We start from the raw sequence: 25,400 nt of genomic DNA on the forward strand, positions 1-25,400 counted from the left end.
TTCCTTTTGTGTTGCTGTTTTTTCCCTTTCTGCTTTTGAAGGGTCAGCATTTTGGGTTCTCCAGTTGACTTCCCAGGAGTCTTGGAGACGCTTATTGAAGAACAAGGAAATGTCACCCTGGGTCAGACTCCAGTTCCATCCTGCCAGGGCTTAAGTCTTGACTTGAGCATTAGAAATTGGTTGAGGAAAGTCCACCAGATGCCTTAAAACTCCCCTTGATGATGAATTAGGTCTCCCTTTCTTCCTTTCCTTCTTCTCCTCCCTCCCTCCCTCCCTCCCTCCCTCCTGAATCCTTCCTGATCCTGCATCTTGGACTTCTCACTGAATTACTAGCTCCATATAAGGGCTTATCAAAGCTCCCACCACGTGTCCACCTCTGATTTTGAGATAAGAATATGAGAAAACGGTCATGAGATAGCTTGAAAGCTGAGGCATTTCAGCTGCCTTAATAAGGTCTGGGCTAATTTAAACTTTACAGTATTGAGTTGGCTAATTCTGTTATACTCTGAGTAGTCACCTGAAGTCCGTGAACCCTAAGTCTATTTTTATACGTACTTTTTTTCCTTTGGCCTTTAAAATAATCATCTTAGAAAACATTTGTCTTTTTTTCCCTAGATTCTAAGAAAGACTTGCAATCCTTGAAGAAAACCTGAAATAGTTATAGAAAAGCACAGACCACTATAAAAATAGCCCTGAATCCCACCACTTAGCACACTTATTTTTTGCTGCTTTTTATCAAACTTTTTTTCTCTTCCAGAGTCTGAAACTGTCCTTCCCTCTAGCACCTCTCAGAGAAGCACTGAGGAGACTTCTGGAGACACTGCTTTATTCACAGCCAAAGGTATGTGGCCCCGGCTCTCTGTTTTTCTTTCCTCGCCCCTTAGATTGAGGAGGAACACTGAATAGAGCATCACTGAATCCGATGACTAGAGATGACTGTTGGATCCTGTGCACCATGATGCCCGCCTGGGACAAACTGGTGTCAAGAACACACTGATGACTCATTTGTCCCTATAGATTTGAGACAGACAGACAGAGAAGACCCATGACCTTGATGCATTCAGGCAGTGCTCCCTGGTAGCACGTCTCTAGAATATCTGCCTTCCCACCCTGTGCTTGGCCACGCTCCACCATCTCACCCTAGTTCCAAGCATACGGGTCTTCTTTGTTGAAAGCCCCGAGGGGAGTACTCACTTAACTTATTGGCTCTTTGTAGGGGAGGGAGAATTCTTTCATTCAATTGTGCTTTCATCCATCCAGCCAGACTTCTTAAGGTATTTACAAGGGCCCGGGGGCAGAGAATTCCCTGAAAATAAGATATGATTCACAGCCTCGGAGGAGCCATAGGGGACTGCCTGGGCTTGACTGCCCGTTGTGCTACTTTCCCCGGGGGTCTCTGGCTGGTTGTGTAACTTCATGCATATAAGGAACTTAGATTCATGCCTGGCATTTTACTAAGCAGGCAAATGGTAGCTGTTACCTTAATGGGGCTTATAATCAGACAGAGGGAAAAAGACATCTATGGGGTAAAGAAATCAATGCTTGTGATAGTAAGACAAGGGGAGGCAGGGTAGGAGGGTGGTTCATGTGTGTGTTCACACTGCGTGGGTACAAACCGTGCCTCTTACCTGCTGTGTGACTTTGGGAAAGTTACTTAATCTCTCTGGGCCTTCGCTGCCTCACTGGTCAAATGAGAATAATAAAACACCTATCCCGTGTCTCTTCCTCAGGATTAATGAGAGAATGCACATAGATCACTTAGAACAATGTCAGGAGTGTACTAAATGCTCAGTGAACATTAGCTCTCCTGTTTTTTCTTTTTATGACAGAAGTCAGTTTAGGGGGACAATGGGGCCCATCAAATAGGAAGACAGGCACCTACTTATGTTTGTTTTTTCCTTTCCTTTGTTTTTTCCAACATCCGAAGGTTGGGTAGTCCAGTCAACTTTGTGGGACATGAGTGAGTCAGTGACTTCTCAGCCAAGAGGTAAGGGGGCTGTGTGCCTGCGAGTGGTTTGTCTTTGGCCGTGGGAACAGTCTGTCATCCGCCGCCGCAGGCTTGTCTTGGGATGCTGCTATTTTGGTCCCACTGTGGTCACATCCTGCAGCCTCCCACAAGCTGAGATGAAAGTGAAACATGATCAAAGCATCAAAGCTGACTCCCTCCCTTCTCTGCCCCGTTTCTGAAACCCCTCTGTTGGGACCCCTCCCCCCACCTTCTTCCTCAGTCACTTCCGACCTGAAACTAGGAACCCTAGGAGGAAAGTCACCCATTCATTTTTCAAAATATTACTGCTGTATTTTAAATCACGCCAATATTCCACTCGTCTATTTTTGTTAGGGATATGGGTTTTTTTAAGTAGAAATAACATTCTCTCTGACTCCCTGTCTTTAATCCCAGTTCCTCCTCTGAATTAATCACTGATGTTAGTTGAAGATGATCATCCTTTAGAACTTTTCCTATTCCCTTATGTGTGGGTGTAGATACAGAAATATACAATTTTGTTTTGTGTATGGATTTTTTTTAAATGCTATCTTACTGTGTGTAGCCTTCTGCATTTTCACTTGCCTAACAGTATGCATCGGGCCACTTTGTTTTGTGGTCCATGTAGATCTGCATCACTATGTTAAATTGCTGTTACATTGTTTTATACCCTGGGTACTTAGAGTGTCCACTGCCCACTGAGGGGCATTTAGGTTGTTCCAGTCTGCAGTGAACATCCTTGCAGGCAAGGGCCTCATTAAGTGTTTATGCAAGTGTTTCTCTAGCTAGGGTGCTGACCAAGAAGGAGAAATGCTAGGCTGAAAGAAATGTGGGCTTTTAAACTTAATAGCTATTACCAAATTGTCCTTCGGAAACCCACTCCCTGCCCCCCACCCCCCGAGTATCTGTTTTCCGGTATCCTCCCTACACTCCATAGGATCATTTGTTTAATTCTTTTCAATCTCCTGAGGAGAGAACGTCATCTCGTTTGTTTGTTGGTCTGATTACCAAAGAGTTAGGGTGTCTGTCTGTTTATTAGTCAGAAAACAACCATCCTTTACCTCTGAGGAGGAGGCAATGTAACATCACGGACAAAGGCTCGGAAGATGGAATTGGAGGGGCAGACAAGAGTGAGTGGAAGGGGGTAGGTTTTGGATGAAGACTGTAAATCAAGATGAAATGCAAGGGTGAGCTAACTTTGAGAAGCTCTGGCATGCCTGAACTCCTACAGCGGGAAGACGGGAAATCTGGACTACAGGTTGATAACCAGGTGCCAAAGACCCAAACCTTCTTTGTCATGGGTTGGGGTGAGGGTAGGGGGCTGTCTTCTGACAGAAGAGACGGTAGCAAGTAGAAAAGTGATAAAGGATAGTGGAATAGATAAACAAGATTATAATGTGAAGCACAGGGAAATGCACACAAGATCCTGTGGTGGCTCACAGCGAAAAATAATGTGACAATGAATATACGTATGTTCAAGCAACCATAACAACAGTAAAAATTCTCATAGGTTCTGCCCTCAGCTAAAGGCAGTCTGTTCAGGAAATATGAACTCTTACCCCTGCAGGTAGCTAAGAACTCAAATCACTGCATCCAGCCTGAGATTAATTTCATTTCTTGCTTGGCTGCAGGAGTGTGTGAAATGGCCCCAAATTTCTCCCCAAAGACACATTCTCTGTCCTGGGCAGGGACTCTGAAACCAGGGCGAAGAGAGCCCTGTCACTACGTCATTTCCTAAATATAATCAGGTGGCCTGGGATTAAGTCCTCTGCCGATTATGCCTCGGCCTCAGTTTTACTGCCATAGTAATATCCCAAATCCTTTATTTCCAGTCCTTTCTTCTCACAGTCTTCTGGGTGGCAGTGGATTAGAGAGTGAGAGATGCAGCCCCACCATTTTATGCTGTGTTTTTGTTTTTTGGCTTTTTGGTTTTGTTTTCTTTTGCTTTGGTTTTAGAATCTCAGGCTCTTGTTCTGTCCTTTTCTAAATCTCAGTTTCCTCCAAATGTACAGTGGACATAATGGCCGTACATATCTCCTAGGGCTGCTGAGTGAGGAAATACATGATAAAAGGCCTGGTACATGATTACTGGCTGGTAAATGACAGTCCTCATGACGGATTCCAGTTCCCTCTCATCTGCGTGTCTCTGCATGTCTCTCCCTTTCTACTCACTCTCTCTCAGGCCAGGTCCGCAGGGGAGCAAGAGGCCACACCTGCCAGCTCCCAACTGACTTGCTATTTGGTTGTATGGGGTTTTTTGTTGCTGTTAAGCAGTCAACATGTTGTACATTAGGTTTCCCAGAACCTATTCTTACAACTGGAAGTTTGTACCCTCAGACCAACATCTCCCCATTTCTTCCACCCCTCTGTCCCTGGCAACCACCATTCTCCTGTTTCTATGAATTTGATGTCCACATATAAGTGAGACCATGCAGTATTTGTCTTTTCTCTATCTGAGTTATTACCCTCAGCATAAGGCTGTCAAGGCCCATCCATGTTGTTCCAAATGGCAGGGTTTCTTTCTTTTTTATGATTGAATAATAATATTCCATTATACGTGTATAAATATGCCACATTTTCTGTATCCATTCATACATCAAAGTATGTTTAGTTTGCTTCCATATCTTGGCTATTGTGAATAATACTGCAGTGAACATGCAGGTGAAGATATCTTTTTGAGATGATAATTTCATCTTCTTTACATATATACGCAGGAGTGGAATTGCTGGATCCTATGGTAGCTCTATTTTTAAGTTTTTGAAGAACCTCCATCCTGTTTTTCATAGTAACTGCACCAATGTACAGTCTCATCAACAGTGCCCAAGCTTCCCTTTTCTCCACGTCCTCACCAGCACTTGCTGTAACTTGTCTTTTTCATGGTAGCCATTCTAGCAGGCGCGAGGTGATATGTCATTGTGTTTCCCTGATGTTTAGTGATATTGACCACCTTTTCTCTTTTGTGTGTGATTTTTTTTAACTACTAGTAGTTTAAACTAATAGTTAAACTAGTAGTTTAAAAAAAATCCCACCCAGGAAACAGGCAACGAGTGACAAAATTACAAACTTGGGGAAGTTACGAAAGCTTTTTAAAATATCTCCCCACAGTCCTTCTCTATCCACTATTAGAGTAAATCCGACATTCTGAAAACTTTTCACGGACTCCTTTTTCCATGACTCTACAGAACTCTGGGTTATTGGTTTTATTCCTGTGAGTGGACATCTTTAATCTTCTGATGCCTCCAAGTTGTTCTGTCCTTCTCAGTTCACTCAATCTTGGGAGGCTCCGCGCTATAATTTAGGCTTGGAAATCACGTTATGCCTGCAAAAGAGCCGTAGTTGAGTTTGCTATGCAAGAGCTTCCTGGTTTGTATTATTTATTTGATAAGACACCTCCCAGTGTATATTTCCTGCTTCACTGCCCTCGTCTACTTTTAAAGTGTGTGGACATCATCTGAAGAAGCCCAGACTGGGGCAGCCAATCCTCACCTCCACTCTGAGCCTGCCTAGAAATGGAGCTCAGAGATGTGGAGTGACTTTCCTAAGATCACACAGCGAGGCAGAGGGAAAGCTGTGACTCACTCCTGGATTTCCGGGCTTTTCAACTTGGGCCCATGAACTCCTGGGGAGGGGTTCTCTGTGGAAAACTGGGAAACTGAAGACGTTGAGGAACTGAGGTCCGGAAAGGGCCAGCGAGTTGCAAGAGGCTTGTAGTGAGTTAGGAAGACCTCTGAGACCAGGCCAGTCAGCTCTGCTCCCAGGTAATCTTGACCTTCGTCCCAGGACTGCAGCCCCTGTCTCTCACCAGAACTGTCCTGAGGGCAGATTTTCATATTTCCTCAGGTTCACTTTTTCTCAGTCCTCTAGGTGGATCATTACAGTCATCAAAAAGCATGAGGTCCAAGCTGTAGAATGGTTTGAAATTTAATGCATCTAAACATGCATGAGGACGTGGCTGTCCACCCAGTAAAACTGGAAAAAAAAAAAAGAACATTGCTCTGGTAATAGTAACATTTTCCTTTCCTTGAGAATTCTTATAGTAGCTTTCCCTTGGTCCCAGGGTTAGGATGGTAGGGGGGGCGGGGGTGTGGGAAGGGGGTACTTTTAGGAGCATTTGTTCTCTTACTGTCTCTTTCTGTTTTACGAAGCTTCAAGGTCCAGAGCAAGCTAGCCTTTCCATGAAATCAAAAGATTTTCAAGGAGAAAAGTGTTTGGAGATGGGGTTGTGTATTTTCATATTGGCATTTGGCTTGGATACATGGAAATAGGCAACATGGTATTTGGTAAAGGCCCTTCAAATCTATCATGCATTAAACGTGGCTTATCTCGTTGCTTCTCTGAGCATGGCCCAGAACATATAAACATGAGTCAGTTGTGACCTCTGTTCTTAAAGGAGTCACACTTCAGTGGGATAGACAGGCTTGTGCACAGCAAACAATCATCCAGTGAGCTTTGTTTGGGGATAGAAGCATAAGTTACCCTGGAGGGCCCAAAGAAGGGAGAGATGGACTCTAACTTGGAAAGGAGGGCCGGGATGATTTCACTCGGTGATCTTTGAATTGGTTCTTTAAGAATGAGAACATTTCATTGAGCAGAAGAGGGTGAACAGGTAGGGGGAACAGATGAGCAAAGCTAGGGGCTTTCCTCTTATAAGAGCTTGAAATCTTTGGAGATTGTTTAATAGTCTAGTTTAGAGGAGACAGGAAGCTAGAAATGGCCAAGGTTCTTAAAGGACTTGACTGATGGGCTGAAGAATTTAGATTTCATTCCAGGGTCACGAGGACCACTCATGCTTTTTGAGTAGGGGATGATATTTTCAATTCTGCTTTAGGAAAAATCATTCTGGCGAGAGTGTGGAAGATGTATTAGAGGCAAGTAAGCCTGGAGGCACAGAGGCTCCCCAGGAGTCTCCTGCAATAATTCAGGCTGGAGATGAGTGTCTAGACTAGAATGATGGCAGCAGTAACAACAGAGAAGGAGCAGACTCAAAACCATTTAGGAATTCGAACCGAGAGGACTTGGTGACGGGAGTAAGAATGAAGGATGATTGATTCTCTGTACCTGGGAGATTAGATCCATGTGATGGGGTCACTGATGGTAAAGGAACCCCAGGAGGAAGACTGAAATTTATTTGGGAGATCTTGAGTTTGGAGTGCCTCTGGGAAACGTCTAAGCGGCAGTTGGAAATGTGGGGCTGGGGTGATTTATGAATACCTCGGTAGGGACTCAGTGTCTTTGATGGTGAGCACCTCCCTCTGATCAAACAATAATTACTATGACGATTCACACTGTAAGTGCTGGATGGGGACTTGCCACTATACCAACACTTTTATACATGTTATCTCATAAGGGGGAGTTCAGGGGTATCCATCTAATGTTGAGTCTCTGATAATAAATGAGTGTTATAGAGTGCTTTTCATAGGCCAATGCTGGGCCTTCACCTCACTGTTAGCCATCACCCCGATCTGTGAGGAAGATTCTATCACTACATTCATTACAATCGAGAAGAATCTGAGGTTTGGAGAGGTTAAGAAATTTGCCAGAGAACTCCAGTCTCTTGGTTTTTAAAACTGAGCTCTTAAACACTTTATTCTATTGTAGCAGAGGGAGTAATGGAAGCTCTGTGGCATTGCCTAAGATACTGTGTGAGATGACATGGGGATGAAGGCTTGCAAATGCAGACGCCCCCACCTCCGTACAGGATCAGCTACATGGGGAGAGGGTCTAGTGGAAGCAGAAAAGCTGGCTAAGGAGGCAGAGAGGGAGACAGCAAAAGTAGAAAGGGGTCCCGGAGCAAAGGTTATGGAGGGTGTCGTTAAATATTAGGAAATTCTAAAGGCCAGTCAAGTAAGATGAGGCACTTAGAAAGGTGGTTGTGAACCATGGCTGGGGGGACCATTAAAGGAACAGTGTTAGTTCTGTGGTAGACACCTGGAAGTCCAAAGATGGGCAGCTATTAGAGAATAATGTTAGGTATTCTTTCCAGGAGTTGGAGGGTGAATATTTAGAGAGGAATCAGGGTAGAGAGAGAAGGTTTGTCCTGATATAGGTGAAGGGGAGGCAAACTCAGAAACGGAGCAATTTGGGTTTGGTCTAGAAATGGAGATAAGAGAAAAGGGTGAGGATAGAAATAAATGGAGGTAGAGAGCAGTCAGAGCTCATGCTGACCGCCCAGGGATGTGGGGGAAGACTGGGGGACCAAGAACTCTGACATCAGCCGGTCTATCTGTGCCAGACCCAGCCGTGGGCCGGAACCACAGGGAGCTTAGTGAGAACACAGATGTTCCTACCCCATTCAAGACTTGCAGAACGAGGACCTCTGGAGGTGGGTCCAAGAAATGGTGTGTTTAACACTTTCGCAGGAGATTCTTTTGAAGCTAGTCCAGCCCAGCCCTGGCCCCAAGAGGGCACTTAGGAATTGCTAGTGTAGTACACTCGCCTGATTCTACACGGATGGAAGCTGAGGCACAGAGGCATAAAAAAAGTTCCAAGAGGAGAGGAAGTCGGTCCTAGGTAGGACTCTCCTCTGGCTTCCGGATCAGAGCTCTTTCCCCTACACTGCACTATTGAACTGAAGATGGAGTGAAGCCCCACCGGAACTCAGTGCTCTCTGGTCCTCAAGTGATCAAGGGCACAAAGAACTTGGAAGAGGAATTGCCATTCTCAGTACAAGTTCAGCAGAAGGAACAGGACGAAGGCAGGGGAATGAAGTAAAGCTCATTTTCACTCTCAAATGCCATTGTTAGGAGGAAAGAAATTGGATGCAATTGATTTCAAAGTCAACATCTTTCGTGAGGCATTAGCCGATTTATCTTATCTCTCTTGCCCAGTGCTGTTCACAGGCTGGAATCAGCTGGTAGCCCGGCAGTCTAGGGATAAAGGAAAAGGATGAAAAGTGGATTCTCATGGTTTCTCTCACAATAGCATTATATTCTAACAACCATACCAAAAAAAATTTTTTTTATTAATAAAGTTGGAATTGAATCCATGTAATTCTAGCATCTAGCAAGCAGCTCACCTTCAGAAAGGTCAACCAAATAAGATGAGAGAAAGTCGCCAAGCTTTAAGAGAGGCATGGCCATGGCAGGGTGAACAGAGAAAGCAAAGTCGGGCACCACGGAAGCTGAACATGGAGCTGGCCCTAAGATGGGTCCTCGTGAGTGCTCAACCAGGTAAGCTGGGTGACCACCACCCTGCAGACCCAAATGTCTCTCTGACACCAAGTCAGGTGGTGGAGAGAGACCCCTGGCTTCACAGGAGGCTCAGATCAGTGGATAAACCTCAGTGAGCTCTGTGATGAGGTGAAGTGTCTGTTCTCCCCACTGGGAACGAATGAACAAAGGTACTGATGCCCTTTGGCAAGAACCTACCCACACTTGTGGACCGCTGACCCTTGTGGTGCCCTGCAGTACCGCAGAAGGGAACACAAGTGGAATTTGCAATCAGACATCATTGTTCAGTCGTTTTACCAGCAACCATCACTAGCTGTGCAGCCTTGAGCAAGATATAGGACCTCTCTGAGCTTCAGTTTACTCCCCTTCCAATAATTTGGCCCAAGTTTCTTTGCCCCATAGATTCATTTCAAAGTTCAAATGTGGCAGTAGTGAGAAGGGTGTATCTCAGTGGGAGGGCGTGTGCCTAGCAAGCACGAGGTCCTCCTCCCGGGTTCAGTCCCCAGGACCTCCATACGCATGGCTGGGACATGCTGCTGCACACCAGAAATTGGCACATTGTAACTGACTATACTTCAATTTTCAAAATAAGGAAATAAATAAAAACCCCATTACCTCCCCCCAAAATAAAATAATTAATACATTTTGAATGTGCTAATAAATGTGGAAGGGCTTTGTGCATTTTCAGCTGCTTCCACTGCACTCATCATCGTTAACAGAAATAACAAAGGTCAGGATCTCCTTCCGGAAACCGCTCCCGCCTAGGCAGCGGGTAGGGGGAGGCTAGCGCTGCAGTCTGACCGGACCGCTTCCCATCGTGCCGCGGCATAGCGTGGTCGTTCCCCCTCCCGGCAGTGGTCTGTTCAGAGCAAGTGTGTGTGAGCTCTTGCTACATTGACCAAAGGCCACAGAGCGCAGAGGATAAGAGCCTGGGCTCCGTGGGTGGATAATTCTGGCTCTGGGCTTTGCGCTCTCCCTTCCTCGCTCTGTCCCGTGAGCCAGTTTCCTGACATCCGCCACAGCAGCGCCCCTGTGCGGTGAGAACAGTAATGGTACCCAGGGCAGAACAGTCTGCAATCACCCGTGCAGAGGAGCTTATTCTGTGCCTGACACATAGCAAGTGCTTGTTAGACGGTATCCATTTATTACTGCTGTCGTTAGACATCCAGAGGGTTCTCGGTGGAATGTGCCCCTCGCCACCTCCCTCAGTCGAGACTTACTGGTCGGCGGCTGTGGGCAGAGCAGTGCTAGGCACTGCCCTTCAGAGAGGAGTCCAGTGGGGAAGTCAGAGAGGGCTTGTCTGTGCTCCACCGAGACGGAGGTATGGGCACGTGAGAGCAGTAGCCTGAGGGGTGAACTCCAAGCTCTCACAAAGATGAGGGGATTTTTGCCGCTGGCGCATCCTTGGAGGCAGTGGGAGGTTGAGGCCAAGTCTGGAACTGGGTGACTCTGAAATAATGGTGTTCCAGAATCTCTGATTCTCTTCTGTGACCTCGCCTGCGTGAAGTGTGAAGTTATCGCCGCGTTGCCTCCTTTTTATGCACCACTTTGGGTGCCTTCACAACTTGGTCTGTTTCCTTTCAAAATTAAAAAAAAAAAATGGACTCAATTTTGCCCTTGGAGCTAATTCACTCGACTCATGTATGTAACACTCTGTGGGTTGATTTATTCAAGTGCATAGTTCTCTTTTTGATCATTCCACATATTAAAAGACGTGCAGAGGTCTCCAAAATTTAAAGGAAGTATGTGCATTCAATAAATGCGTGTTTCTGTTTTCAAAAAGGGTTTTGAAATTCCAGATCTGCCTGAGTGCTGCCTGGTAAGGTCGGATAGTGTGTCTTCTAGTCACTTCCTTTTTGACTTATTACTGTGAAACCTTGTGTGAGTGAAGAAATCTATATTTTAGTTTTTCTCTTTATTAAAAAAAAAAGGAGTCAGGATAATTTCGAATATCTCTCAAATCTAAAACACTCAGACTGATTTTTGGTGCCTTTCGTTGACTTTTGGATTTTTTTTTAAGACCATACCACAAGTGATCCAGAAGGGGGCAGCATTAGCCAACTGCACCCAGTGAAAGAAAAGAAACTTCTCTGTAGCCTTGAAGTTGTCACTTTAAAAACTGTAGGATTGTGTGAAGATTGTATCATTGAATTGACTTATTTCAGAACTAAATTTGTTTTAAAAGTAGATACACATGAGTCTCTACTCATCTGAATGATGATTCAGAGATGAGTCAACGTATGTAATACGAGTCTTAAAGTGTACCCACTGAGAAGATCGAGCTTTTGTTTCCAGGTGACATCTGGCGTGAAGCCCAATGGTTAGAGAGTTCATGTTTTCAGATAGGATTTGAATATGCTCTTTTTCTTTTCTCTCAGAGTGGTTACAATCAGGACTTTTGAGTCATTCAGAGTTGGGTTCAAATTTCCTTTTGCTGTCTGTGTTACCTTGGGTGAGCGATTGAAATTTTTTCCGGCCTCCGTTTTTACATCGGTAACATGGGTTTTCTAAGCCTTAAATGAAATAATTTACTTGAAGTGTTCATTATGCCAGAGCTGCAGTAGTGCGCGATAAACTGATTCCGAGAGGAAGTCCCTAGTAATTTTGAAGCACATTTCTGCTAATGGGATGGAAACAGGGGTGAGATTTGAAAGGGATTTGTAAAAGATTTTTTGAGCCAAAAATCCAGTGCCCTTCCAGAATTACACACAGCACATTTGAATGAGAGAGTGGGGTCTAGTCGGCCACCTTAGGATGTCTTCCCAAACCCCAGGGTCTGAAGGACGTTCTGAAGGTTTAAGGTTGAAATTGTACTCAGATATAACACATTTAAGTCCCTGACTCCACGGGCAGGCATCGTACCTGCTCCAGGAGGCTGATTTACTGGTAGTCAGCAGACTTTCTGTGAAGGGCCGATAGCACATCTTTCAGGCCTCGCAAGGTGTGCTGTCCCTGTCACAGCTGCCCCACTGCCCCCACGGTACAAGAGCAGCTGGAGAGGACACAGGTGCAAGTGGTACCTCGTGCTTCAGTGCAACTGTCACGATGGACAGTGAAATAGGAATCGCCCGCAGTTTTCGTGTGTGATGAGTTGTTCTTCTTTTGATTTTTTTTCCCCCAACCTTAAAAATATGAAAACCCTTCTGGGCTCTCAGGCCGTGCAAAAACAGGCCTCAGGCTGTATTTGGCCCTCAGGCTGTGATCTGTTGGCCCTTGATCTGCGCCGTCCAGAAACAGGACACATTCCTTCAAAAGGGCAGATGGGAGTGTATTTCGCTAGGTTTATTTTCCAGAGTGTGCACCGAACATCAGCCCTTACCTTACTCGACGAGAAGGCCTTAGAAGGTAAAGATGGTGTTTTTGTACCTTAGTGTTAACATTTACTTTTGTTAACTTGATTTTTCAGGTTCCAAAATAACTCCATGCTCTTGTGACATAAAAAGTTAAGACACTATAAAGTCAAAGTTCTTTATATTCCAAACATTCCCCCAGCCCTTGCCCCAAATGATCAAGATGAAGAGATAATTACTGGGAACAGCTGGGGCTATATCCGCTCAGATCTGTTTTTTTTTTTTCCCTTTAAAACAGAGTAACATCTCTTATTATTTTTTACAAAAATTTTCAAATTGTTTACAAAGTCATTCTCTATTCCTTTTAAAACTGGCTTTAAAATTCATTCCACATTTCTGTTCAACAAGTCTTTGCTGCAAGGTTACTATCATGCATGGATTAGATTGAATTGTGTGAAACTGCTAGTGTTGAAACCATTTTTAAAAAAAAAAAACTTTTTGTTTTGAAATAATTTTAGGCTCATACAAACTTGCAAAAATAGTTGAGAGACATCTATACATTCCTCCAGCTTCCCCCAGTGGTAATATCTTACATTATTACAGTATATTATCAAAATCAAGACATTTGCATTGACACACTACAATTAAAGAGTCTACAAATTCTACTTGGACTTCACCAGACCTCATTATTTTAAAAAATCAAATCATTTTTGACCTGTTAAGATAACTAATATTATATATCCTGTTACATCTTTAAATGTCAGTACTCCGATCTAAAGAGGTGACTTTTCTCATAGCACCACAAAAGCCCTTCTTTGGCTGTGGGTTAATGAGTTTTTGACAGCTATCTTCAAAGTTTCACTTAGAGCATCACTGTGGCCTGGCTTCAGAGAAATGACACACACCCTAACAGCTGGCCCTTGACTGAGGCATCTTGCAGAGTTTCCAGTAATTAACACATGATACACAGAATATTCTACAGTTAAAATTGTCATATTTGAGGAAATTTAGAAATTATACAGAAGTACTAATAAGAATAAAATTTAATTGCCTACAGTATTTCCACTCAAAGTCAGATGTATTTAGCCTTTTAGTATTTCTTCTTCGTTTTCTTTAGGGAACAAGAAATGTGTGTGTGTGTGTGTGTGTGTGTGTGTGTGTGTGTGTGTATACATGTAAGTATTTATGGACTCTTTCCCTTTTTAAGGGGATAGCTTTATACCTTAAAAAATTACTATGGAATGATAATTTTCTCAGATGATTCAAATTCTTTCTAACAAGTTATCCAGCAATCAAAAGATCAGAAAAGGACATAGGAGCTCAGTTGGCGAAGTACTGGCATTTTCAGATGAATAAACTGTGGCTCAGAGAGAGGAAACATCTTGCGCAAGGTCACAGGAAGTCTGGGTGAGATACTTAGTGGTGGTAAAATGTGAGGGAGGCCGTGTGGCAGCCTGACAGTGCTCTGAGGTCTGGGGTTAAGTTTTATAGGAATTCCCTTTTGTCAGAGAACCCATGCATACCCAGAACTCAAGAGCCTAAAATTAAACCAGCAAGCCAATGTACTCATTTGCAGTGAGAACTCTAGCTACCAAGGGGTCCGCATTTTGGTATTTTTTTAATGTAAAGAAAATCTGGTATTCATCAGAAGCGTTGGTCAGTACATGGACCTGGGAAAAGCATGGTTAACGTTAAGATTCTTTTATTGTTGTTGTTATACTTTAATTCATTTTAAGATGGATAATACTCACACGTGGCAAAAGTACAAAGCATACAAAACATTTTTCACTAAAAAGTCAACCTTCCTTTTGTCCCTGGTGCCCGTCCCCAGAGCCACCATTGTCTTGGAAGATCTTAGAGACCGGTGTCTCTGTGTTAGTTTTCTGTTGCTGCTGTGACAACTTACCAGCATGGTAGTGGCTTGAAACAACACAGATTGATCTTATTCTGGAGGTCCGAAGTCCTAACGTCAAGGTGTTGGCAGGGCTGCGTGCCTTCTGAATTCTCTAGGGGAGAGTCTATTTCCTTGCCTTTTCCAGCTTCTATGGGCCACTTGCTTTCCTTGGCCTTTTACCCCTTCCACCACCTTTCAGCCGCAACGTAGCAGCCTCAGATCTCCATTTTCCTCTGACCTCTTCTTGCACATCACATATCCTGACTTTGATCCCTTCTGGATAGCCCAGGATAATCCCCCCGATTCGAAATCCTTCCCTGAATCACACTGCGAAGTCTCACCACGTAAGGCAACATATCACAAATTCCGAAGGTTGGGACATGGACACTTTTGGCTGTCATTACTCTGCCTCCCATGGTTTCCGCATGACTCATTCTTCCTCTCTTGACCAGATTAGCAATGTATTATTAGTAGTAAAACATTTCTTGATCATTTGTTCAAACACACCCCCGTATTAGTATGTCCATTATATTTCCCAAATAAATATTTCAAGGATGCAATTTAATTACATGTAAACGGAAGCTCTCATTTTCCCCATCCCTAATGGATTGACTTGCACAGTCAGCGTAAGCACTGAACCCTCTGCTCCGGACTATTTGTTTTCTAGATTCAGTGCAAATCGTTATAGTGAACATTCGTTCTTGCCTCAGTGGGACGTGCTATTTACCTGGTACAATTATGCTTGAACTCCAGTCTAATAAAGTTGTTAAGAGCATAGGTGTCGACAGCAGTCAGACAGGTTCACATCCCAGCTTCACCACCCATGACCTGTCTGCCCTAGGTCATTCCTCAGCCCTCTGAACCTCAGTTTTTTCACTGGCAGGATGGGGTAGCGTCTGACCCGCAGAGTTGTTCCTGAGGACTGAGTGTTCAATGGGATGTTAGTAATAAGATGATACTGGAGTGATGCTCTTTTGCGCTTAACGCCAGGCCTTTCAATTCCATTTGTTCTTAGAGTAAACATAAGCTCAGAGCCCATTTCCTGACTCTTAGGCTGGTCACGCCCATTGAAGGCCACTCACTTTCTTCGTATGTCGACTTCTTTTCATTCCTGTATCGGTTACCCAGGGCTGCGGTAACAAGTATCACAAACCAGGTGGCTTCAAAGGACAGAAATTTTAAAAAGAAAAAAAGGGAGTGGGGCAGAAATTTATTCTTTCACAGCTCTCAGGCTGGAAGTCTGAGATCCAGGTGTCGGCAGAGGCATGTTCTCTCTGAAGGCTCTAGAGGGAAATACTTCCTTGCCTCTTCCAGCTTCTGGTGCTGCAGGGATTCCTTAATTTATGGCAGCATCACTCCAGTCTCTGCCTCCGTCTTCTTGTAAACTTCTCTCTGTGTGTCTCTGTGTCCTCTTCTCTTCCTATGAAGATACCAGCTATTGGATTTAGGGCCCCTCCAAAATCTTGTATGATTTCATCTCAAGATCCTTAACGAATTACATTGGCAGAGACCCTATTTCTAGATAAGGTCACAATCTGAGGTTCTGATTGAACACGATTTGGGGCTGGGGAGATCATCATTGAAATGCTTCACCTCTCACAGAATTGCTTTTCGTGCAAGTGCTCAGCAGCCCTTGCCTTTGCCTGAACTTGCTCATGGCAGAGTTCAGGGCTTTGGAAATGTGAGGCCCAGGAGAACCCAGACGACACGACGACCAAGAGTCGTAACTTGTCTAACTCCCACCCTCTAGCCGTTAGCATCGCTGTTTTTCACTGGGAAGAAAAATCACCATCAGTGTGTGCTTCTTGTTGCTGTTTGGTGTACAACACTGCAGCCTTGTGAGCACTTCCATTGGGCTTTTGGCATTTTGAGGAGGAGGAGAAAAAGTCCTGTTTGGTATCACTCAGCAGTGTTTGTGTTCACAAGATGTCTCTCCCCTTGGACGATTCTAATCTCCAATACAGATGAACTACGACAAAACTGCCCCAGGCTGGCTTTCCTCTTTGACGGTTTCCGTTTCAGACTTATCCATCACAAATGATTGTAATACAACAGAATTTTGACAGAACAGGGTTGAAACTGTGAATACTTGCCTGCAGTTTCCAGCTCCAGGAGATAATGGCAGGGAGAAAAACATCAGAACTGCGTTGTAGGATATGAACACAAGCCGAGTCTCCCCTCTGAGGGTGTGCTCCCGGGCAGTCAGCAAATCCCTTCCCCTGTCGAACAAATAAGCTCTCTTGTACCAAACTATGAGCCTCCAGGAACCTATCACATTCCTCCTTTTGCCTCGAGTGCGAGGAAGCATGGGGGCAAAAGTGACCCTTTTCAGTTATTTCTAGCCTAGATAGGTGTTACCTTCGGCTGGTCTACGTGTGGCTTTCTGTTCTGCTTCTATGGGAGGTTTCACTAGACGCATGACTTTGCATCCTTCCTGGACAGTCTCCGGGCCTGGCTCCGGGGTGCTGCGCTCACCTTCTGCCCTCTGCCCATTTCTTCCTCCTTCTCCTCTGCCTGCCTGTTACGTGCTGGGGTTTCTCGGGGTTCCTGCTGCTCTCTCTCTCTCTCTGGACATGCAGCCCTTGGGTTTCTTACACATTCTGAGGATGCTGTCTGCTCCCTGGATACTGGGTCTCCTCAATCAGTATCTCCATCTCCAACCTTTTGGTAAGTTTGATTCTGTTTCAGATCCATCAGCCACTTGTTATGCAAATACTGTTTGCCCATCTGACCCTCAGGTACCTTAAGCTCAGTGACTCTGAATTTGAGCTCATGCGCTTTCTCCCCCTGCCTCGCTGCTTCTGCTCTTCCCAGTCTTCAGGGACCGTTGAGGCAATGGCATGGTGTCTCAAGAAGGGAATTTTGAGTTATCTAAGCCTCCCATCTCTTTCTCGCCCCACATACCCTCTTGATCTCTCTCCTAGGCATTTCTGGAATCCGTCTCTTTCCCTTCATTCTTCTAGCTCTGAACTTCAGACCTGGAGTCAGATGATAATCGCATCTTGGCTGTTCTCTTATCCTTCTAACGGGACCGTAGCCTGCTTAAAACATCTCTGTGGTTACCCACTGCTTACGGAATTAAAGGGAGACTTACCAACATGAAACAGAAGACCTTCCATGAGTCCGTCTCAGTCCCACCTCTGCCGCTCCCCGCTTCTCATTTACACCCTCAGTGACCCTTGCCAGTTGGATGCGAGCCATCCTCTTCCCTGTTTCCATAGCTTTGTTGCTCTTCTACCTAAAATGCCTTCCGCATCTTGCTTTATTAACTCTTACACAATCTTAGCTCAGATGCGACTCGGTCAACAAACACTTACTGAGCACCAAGTATGTGCCAGGCAGTGTTGGAGTCCCGTTGTTGAGCAGGCAGAGAGGACCGCTGTCCTTACGGAGCTTAATTTTGATAGCTGTCACTGGGCTGTGTGCCTCGCCCTCTGCCCACCCACCCCGGCAGTCTGTCCATCCTTACCGTTGGCCTATTCGGCTGAAATAGCTTTCCGGTCTCCCTTCTCTAATGTGCTGTAAATTTCATGAGGGTGGAGCCATGCTGTCATTCATTTCTGCATTCTTAGTGCCTAGACTGCACTGAGCACTCAGTGGAGTCTCAGGGTGTTTCCTTCGTTGAACTCAACTATCAGTTATGAATAAAGATTTCATGTCTCAGCTTAAATTTCCCGTCCTCCAGGATGCTTTCCTTGACACTGTGGAACATGTCAGCCACCCTTATGACATGCCCCTATGATATCATTTCTTCCCAGAATTTTGCACAGTTGTTTTCTTCAAGTATTCACATTATTTGTTTCAATTTGGTTTTCTGTACTAAGTTGTAAATTCCACTGACAGAGTCGGTGGTACAGCTAACGTAATCCATGGCCTATAATAAATGCTTGATGAACATTTGCTACCTGGTAGACTGACAAGTTTTCTTGCTGGATAAACATCCTGAATGCATTGCTGGGGCTTACAGAAAATTTAGATCATTTGCCTGCTGCCTAATGCCTCACTCTACCCATCTATAAAATGGGGATGGTCCTATGGGATAGTATTAGATAGCAGATGAGCTTTAGATAAAACCATATCAAAACAAATGTGCATAATTAAATTATATAAAAAAGAAAAGATGGGATTGAAAGATTAAATACATCCACTGAAATGTCAGTTTCAGGATGTGGCATTCTGTTCTCTCACAGGAAATATAAACACTTTCTTCTCTTTCTCCTTCCTAGCATCTGAGACGATATTTTTTGTGCAACATGGAATTGAATCAGAACAGGTAAAATTTTCAGTGAAGTATGTTGAAGTACATGACTTAGATTTTTAAAACCCACAGTAGAGGTTTGCAGAAACGAACTAGGGAGAGCAGATAGATCTAAGGGCCAAACGCATTGCCACTGTTAGGAAAGAGTTAAGGCATTTATAGACTTGTACTCTTGGCAGAAATAATGCTGATATCCTTACTTCTACACATACAGATGCTTCGAAAAGAAAAAAGAAAAATATGCAAAGACATTGAAATCATTATATGTCCCCTCTGTGTGGCCCAAGATTAGTGACATCCTGCAGAAGCAACACCTGTCACCAGGGTTCCTCTGTTTTCTGGGTGTCCCCGTCATTCATTTTTTATTATTACAAAAGTGATTCAAGCTGCTTTATATAAAACCTTCAGGTGGTACAGACACCTGAAAGGAAAATTGAAGGTCCCATTCCTTCTTTCTTCTCCCCTCTTCTCTCTCCTCCGTGAGAGGTTGCTGTCCTGCCCTTGCTGATGTGTTAACAAAGGACAGGGAGGGGATGGAGCCTGGCCAATGGGAGCTGGTGTAGCCCCCAGGGAGCTAGATGCTGCCTGCAGAGCAGTGATTCTCAAACTATTTGATGTCAGAATCTCTTTACACTCATAAAAATAAAAAGCTGAGAAATTAAAAACAATATACATTCATTTCAAAATAAATATAAGGAACCCATGACACGTTACCATAAATAACATTTTATGAAAAATAACTACATTTTTCTAAGTGAAAAAATATTACTGAGAAAAGTGGGATTCTTTTTACATTTTTTGCAAGTCTCCTTAATGCCTGGCTCAATAGGAGAGAGATGATTCTCGTATCGGCTTGCGTATTACATCATCAGAACACTGACATCTTCACATCACCTGTCACGTAACTGTAACCTCTGGGAAACTCCACTGTACGTCTCATAAAAGAATGACAGTAAAAATGGCAAATTCTGTGTCAGGAAAATCATTTTGATCTCATGGGTCCCCTGGCTATACTTTGAGAACCACTGCTGCAGACATTTTGAAATTGAGTTCCACTTCGTCTTTCATCTTATTGCCTCTAGAAGTCTGAGTCAGCCAGGAGAAGAGCTACACAGGGCTAGGCAGAGCCGAGAGGATCTGGCCAGCAAGGAGATTCGACAGTGGAGAGCACAGCTCACAGCCCAGTGATTTTTTTAAAATCTTCAGACCCCGCAGCCCAGCTGCCTGATGTTTTAGACTTAGGAAAATTTGCGGGGGTCTGGATAAAATTGTTTCAGATTTTCCAAGATTTTTTTTTTTTAAAAAGGTCTAATTTGTAAGACTGGCTTTGTTTAGATCTTGAGATGTTTGGGGCAGAAGGTGGTGGGATGCTGTGAAGCTGCCAGCCCCTGGAAGGTGTGACAGTGACAGGAAATTCACATGAGGAGGCTGTTCAGAAGTGAGTGGCCCACACACTTTCCCCGTGTCTCATCAGATAAGTATGGCCAACAACTACGAGCTGCTCATGATCATCGCTCCCTCCCTGGGGCTGGTGTTCTTGCTACTGCTTCTGGCCTTTCGTCTCCGAGGTAAGGAGGGCAGGACCAGGTGGGATGAAACCTTCAGAGCTTTGGAAGCTCCAGTGGGATCTGGGAGTGGATTGATTTGGCTTCCTGCCCCTTTCTCCATTCCTTGGAATCCCATTTCTGTCATCACTCCTGTCAAGGAGGTAACAGGTGAACTCATTCTGCCTAAGATGCTAAAGGCTTCATGCTTCGTCCCCCTGATAGAGTTTAGATTTGGGGAAAGAAAATTTTAAAAAATAAGAACAACTTTATTTATTGGACACTTACTCTGTGCCAGTTCTCACCCTTGATTTGCCTCGCTCATTTCATCTTCCTAATGGCCTTAAGTCGAAAGCACTGTTTTTTATCACTCTCCTGGGGTGGCCCAGCCTCATCCTCTGGCTAGGATTGCCCCAGGAAGACAGCCATGAATGATCCCAATCTTCTTACTTATTTCCTTAAAACAAGTTTTCTTAACCTAGGGTCCACAGACAGACCTCAGTGGACAGCTGAATCACTTGAAATCATGTGCAAAAGTACATGGAAGTTCAGGGAAAGGGTTTAGCTCAAGTGGTAGAGCGCATATGCGTAGCATGCACGAGGTCCTGGGTTCAATCCCCAGAACCTCCTTGAAAAATAAATAAATAGGTAAACTAACTACCCCCATCCCCCTCCAGAAAGTTACATGGAGGTTCATATCTGGTCCTTGAACTTGCATTCCGCCCTTCCCTCAAAAACAGTTTCATTCAAGAAGAAGTCATAAAGCAGTTTGTAGTTTTCATGCAACGTATAGGCACGTGGCACCTGGTCCTGTTGTAAAATGGGAAAAAAAAATTGTTCTGTAGTCATTAATGGAAACTGGGAGTCAGTGAGGAGCCATGACTAGTAGTAACCACCTCAGGCTGTTTGAGCACCAGCAGTGGAACCGGTGTGTCTCCACATCTGCCCCTAAGGAGCACTGCAGAAGGAAATTTAGAAGTTAGTGGAAGCCTGACCTTAGCCTTCATACACAAAGGCATGTTACAGTTTTGGAAATTCTGGGTAGTCTCCTAAGAAGGTGTTTTAAAGCCAAGTGAATGCCTTAATTCAAATGACATTCAAATGACTCCAGAATAAAGCAACTTAACACCATTGCCCACAATGTTGTAAACGACAGACACTAGCTGGAGCGTAAGAAGCAGTCGTCTGATCTGGGGAAAGGAATGGCTTTCTCTGCCGAATCCGGGTCCTAAAAATTCCCACCTTTGGACCACCTGTGCACGTCATAAGGTAGCCTTGGGCCTCCCCCGGCATTTCACATAAGCACAGCCACTCTGCTTCTCACGTGGTCCTGTCTTTTCAGGGAAACTCATGGAAGCCAGTTGTTTCCAGAAACACACAAGGTAATTCATCTTGCATGACTGATTGTTGTAATGATTATACACGCTGTTACAAATGATTAGATACTACTCAGTGGTTTAATGACTTTGCTTGTGTTCTGATTAAACACAGGGTTGGAGAGATGTGGCATCAGAGGTGAAAAAGATGTGAGGCTTCAGATCACATTAACCTCTGTCTTGGTCTAACCTTGTGTTATTTGTCCAAAATGCAAATACAGAGGCAGGGTGCATTAACAGAAGTATGGCATGCAAACGAAGGAAGGTGATATGTCACTCTGCACATTATTTGTTCAACTCTGGGTGACTCACTTTAAAAGGACATTGTTAAATTGGAGTTCATTGAGAGGAGAGTTGGCAGTGTAGAAAATGAAAAAACACATACAATGTCATTCCTGGGTTTAATCCCTCTGCCAAATTAGACCATGGGAGCAGTTCTTTGTTTGTTTTTAATAATATTGTCTTAGCTTTATTGAAAGAGAAATAAATTCTAATAAATTGTAGAAGCCATATCATTTTCATGTTTCCTGATTATATGTCTGGGTAATTTGTGACTGTAACATTTGGATATTTCTTTCTTGTTTTGTTTTTTGTTGTTGTTGTTGTGTTTAATAATTTGAAGAGTCTCTGGAAAGGGATTTCAGACACCTGTCCTGTTCTATAGCTTTTTGCAAAAGAAATGAAAAGATTTGGTGTAACTGTGATGACTTTGCTTTCACTTAATAATTGCATCAGTACCGCAATATCTATTAACAAATAAATATTCACAAGAGGGTTAGCAAGGTAACTTTTCAAAGTCATCCTTGAAGATCCTCTTGGTAAATAAACCCGTTTAGATCATGGTTTTATGTTTTGCCAATATAGAAACTTTACATTCCCTTATTACAATAGATTGGCACATCTACGGCCTCAGTTTTCCCATCTGTGAAATGAGAGGCTTGGACTGGATGAACTCTGAGCCCTTTTAACTCTAACAGCCTTTGGTCAGTTGGTTAGTTGCTTTGTAGTTGAGCAGCACCCATTTATTTCTGGTTTTGGTGTTTCAGCCTCTCTTAATCAGCCTCTCTTCTCTCTTCACAGGCTAGAAAATGTTGGAGAAGGTAAAAATGTCCTCAACGGAAGAGAAGATGAAGATGGTCTTTTCACACTCTGATGTACCCACTTTTTCTTAGGATTGAGGATGGGGGTATATCATGTGATTTGTCAAAATAAGTCTTTGAAGGTTTCTTTTTTTAAAACCATCTATTGGTGTCATTGATCCTGTCTTGCTTCAGTTCGGCAGGTGAAAGGTTCTTTAGAGACCCCACATTCTCTGCCTCATCCTTTAATCTGCGCAACGTCACTGCTAAGTGATCTTCCACACTAGGCTTGAATGCCTTCAGCGATGGTGAACTCACTACCACACCCAAGGAAGTCCACTCAACCCCAGGGCACTTCTGAGACTTAGAAATGTTTAAAACATAGTCTGTCTTCAGATGGCATCTGCCTGCTGGTCCTAGTTGGACCCCTTGTGCTCACATAGAACACATCTACACTCTCTTCTACCTGGCAGTGATGCTCCAGACACTGGAAGAGGAACCTCACATTTCTTCACATTGCCTTGCTTCTGGGACGCGATTTCTGGTCCCTTCTCTCCTCTACTTGTCTTCGCCTTGTGTGCATTTGTATCTCTCCTTTTATGGCCAGCTGTAAGAATTCAGTGCCCCACTCCGGGTGTGGTATCCATCCCTGGGTTATTGATTATCACCAGTGACATACTGATGATATATCATGTGTTACATATTGATTATCATCAGTAATGCAGGCAACAACATAGAATCACACTGTCATTTTGACTCACCTCCAAGTCACCTAGGTTATCTGTTTTCTGTTCACCTTGGAGTATCTTTAGAGGTCATATAGTCATGGCATTACCTTTTAATTCTTGCTTGGGGAATTTAATTTTGGAAACAGCTAAGAGTTCATCACAGGAAAATGTGGTGAATGACATTCAAGCAGGGCCAGCATGTGGATGTGACAGTGAGGCAGTCACCCATCAGTGTCTCTAAATACAATTCATGCAATTGGCTCCTCGAAAAGAACAGGTTTATTTAGACACATTAAGAGCCAGTAGCATGTAAAACCATGGAAGAGAGGTTAAAGCCAGCAGTTGTCAGAATAGATGAGTGGAAAGAATTTGCACATGAGTGAGAGGCCTCTGGCCAGGCAGAAGGGTTGGCGTGTCAACCAGATCTGAAAGAAATTTGCCTGAAATACTTCTGGCACATTCAGGGCAATAGCAGCATTAAGGAAATCTGCCCACAGTCTTTCAAGGTGAGCATGTTGTTTATTTCTACTCTTTTGACATTACTTTTAGAAGAGGGAAAAAAATCAGATGAGTCTCTTGACTTGACTGGATCAGCTATAGATTCCTTGAACTGTTAGTTCATACAGATCCAGCAGATAATAATAATAATAATAATAATAATAATAATAATAATAATAATAATAATACCAAAAAATCCCCATCACTTGAACACTTGGGAAACACTGGCCCAGGGCAGCATGCCTTCTGCCTCATGTCGACTGAAATAAATGCACAGCCTAAAAGTTGAGAATTATGTTTTATTCGCGGGATGACAGCCTCTCAGATGGCTCTGAGGGACTGCTCTGAAGAGGTAGAGGAGGAGCCAGGATATATAGGAGCTTTACAACAAAGACCAGGTAGTTGGAACAATAAAAGATTACTTGTTATCTAAAGAAAACCAGGCATCTCAAGTTAAAGAATTTAGGGCTTTTCTATTTATGGGAGGAAGCAAACATTTGGGCTTATTGAATTCATTCCTTTGACAAGCACCTAGCTACCTAGGGCCAATGTCCTGTCCTTTCTTACTCTGAGTCCGCTCAGAGTGCACCACTGTGAGTGGCTGCAGAGGCCGGGCTGCAGGCTTGTCTTCACTGGGGGTGTGGTGGCAGCCGCTGATGACTTGGTGGTTTAAGCATTCTATGTTTGCTGATATGGTTTATAGTATTTTTCATTCACACTCACTCTTTCTGTGCTGAGTGGCGTGGCAGGTTTGGCCTAATGAAGGAAACAATTAGCAGCACTTTTTTTTATTTTTGGCTTGGCTTGGCTTGGCTTTTTCCTCTATGTTAGTTTAAATTCCAGAAATGGCTTGACCAGCATACAAAGTTGAAATTTAGAAACTGGGGGTAGGGGCTAGTGGTGGTGGATGGTTCTAGAGCCAGGTGCAGGGCCTCAGTGTCCCCATCTGGAAAATGGAGTGGGACGAGTTGCCCTTGTCTAGATAGTCAGATTCTACTCTTTGTGAGTGAGTGAGACACGCCGAAATTTGCTCACGCTCCCCACCCGTCTTCCCAACCACCACCATCAATGTCCCCACCAACTTGAGTCTGACTAGAAAAAGAAGACAGCCAATACCTCGTGAACAGAGCATTTCTGCTCAATGAGTAGTCTTCTCTTTTGCAAACGGCCCATCTTCAGTCTTTTCCCAGGTATAGTATTGCAACTCCTTGGTCAGATTAAGAAACATTTAAGTGAGTAGTTGCAGTATTTTAGAACCGGTAATGGCCTCTACAAACCTCTGTAGTTCTCAACCTGAGCTGAACATTGCAATTAACTGGAGAGTGTTTTAAAATGCCAATTTCTGAGTCCTATCCTTTTGTAATCCATCTGGGGTGTGGCCTGGACGTCTGATTTACCTGATTTTTTTTTTTTTAACGCTCCAAGTGGTTCTAACGTGCAACCAGGGCTGAGAACCACTGCTGTAGCTTTGGGGGTCTCAAATGATGCCCTTCAGACCGGCAGCAGCTTGGTCAACACCTGAAACTTGTTAGTCTTGTAAATTCTCGTCCCCGCCCCACACCTACTGGCTCTGAAATGGC

General features: G+C 44.0%; 1 protein-coding gene and 1 long non-coding RNA gene across 2 annotated transcripts in view; one reads left to right on the forward strand and one right to left on the reverse strand.

Annotated features, from left to right (window-relative positions):
- Positions 1-22,727, forward strand: part of TIMD4 (T cell immunoglobulin and mucin domain containing 4) — a 79,762-nt gene extending 57,035 nt beyond the window's left edge. The window contains exons 4-9 of the mRNA XM_006211882.4: positions 758-841; positions 1,928-1,987; positions 18,564-18,610; positions 20,070-20,163; positions 21,482-21,521; positions 22,596-22,727. Coding sequence (XP_006211944.2) covers positions 758-841; positions 1,928-1,987; positions 18,564-18,610; positions 20,070-20,163; positions 21,482-21,521; positions 22,596-22,668 — 398 coding nt within the window. The 3' untranslated portion in view covers positions 22,669-22,727. The remainder of the gene's footprint in view (positions 1-757; positions 842-1,927; positions 1,988-18,563; positions 18,611-20,069; positions 20,164-21,481; positions 21,522-22,595) is intronic.
- Positions 396-10,591, reverse strand: LOC140691076 (uncharacterized). The gene is made up of 5 exons (XR_012066538.1): positions 10,374-10,591; positions 8,272-8,850; positions 5,787-5,953; positions 1,195-1,306; positions 396-1,011 (listed from the first exon to the last, which is right to left on the reverse strand). It is a non-coding gene; the product is annotated as an uncharacterized lncRNA (long non-coding RNA).
- Positions 22,728-25,400: the final 2,673 nt, after the last annotated feature.

This window comes from Vicugna pacos, chromosome 3 (assembly GCF_048564905.1).
Source record: "Vicugna pacos chromosome 3, VicPac4, whole genome shotgun sequence".
Classification (NCBI taxonomy): domain Eukaryota; kingdom Metazoa; phylum Chordata; class Mammalia; order Artiodactyla; family Camelidae; genus Vicugna; species Vicugna pacos.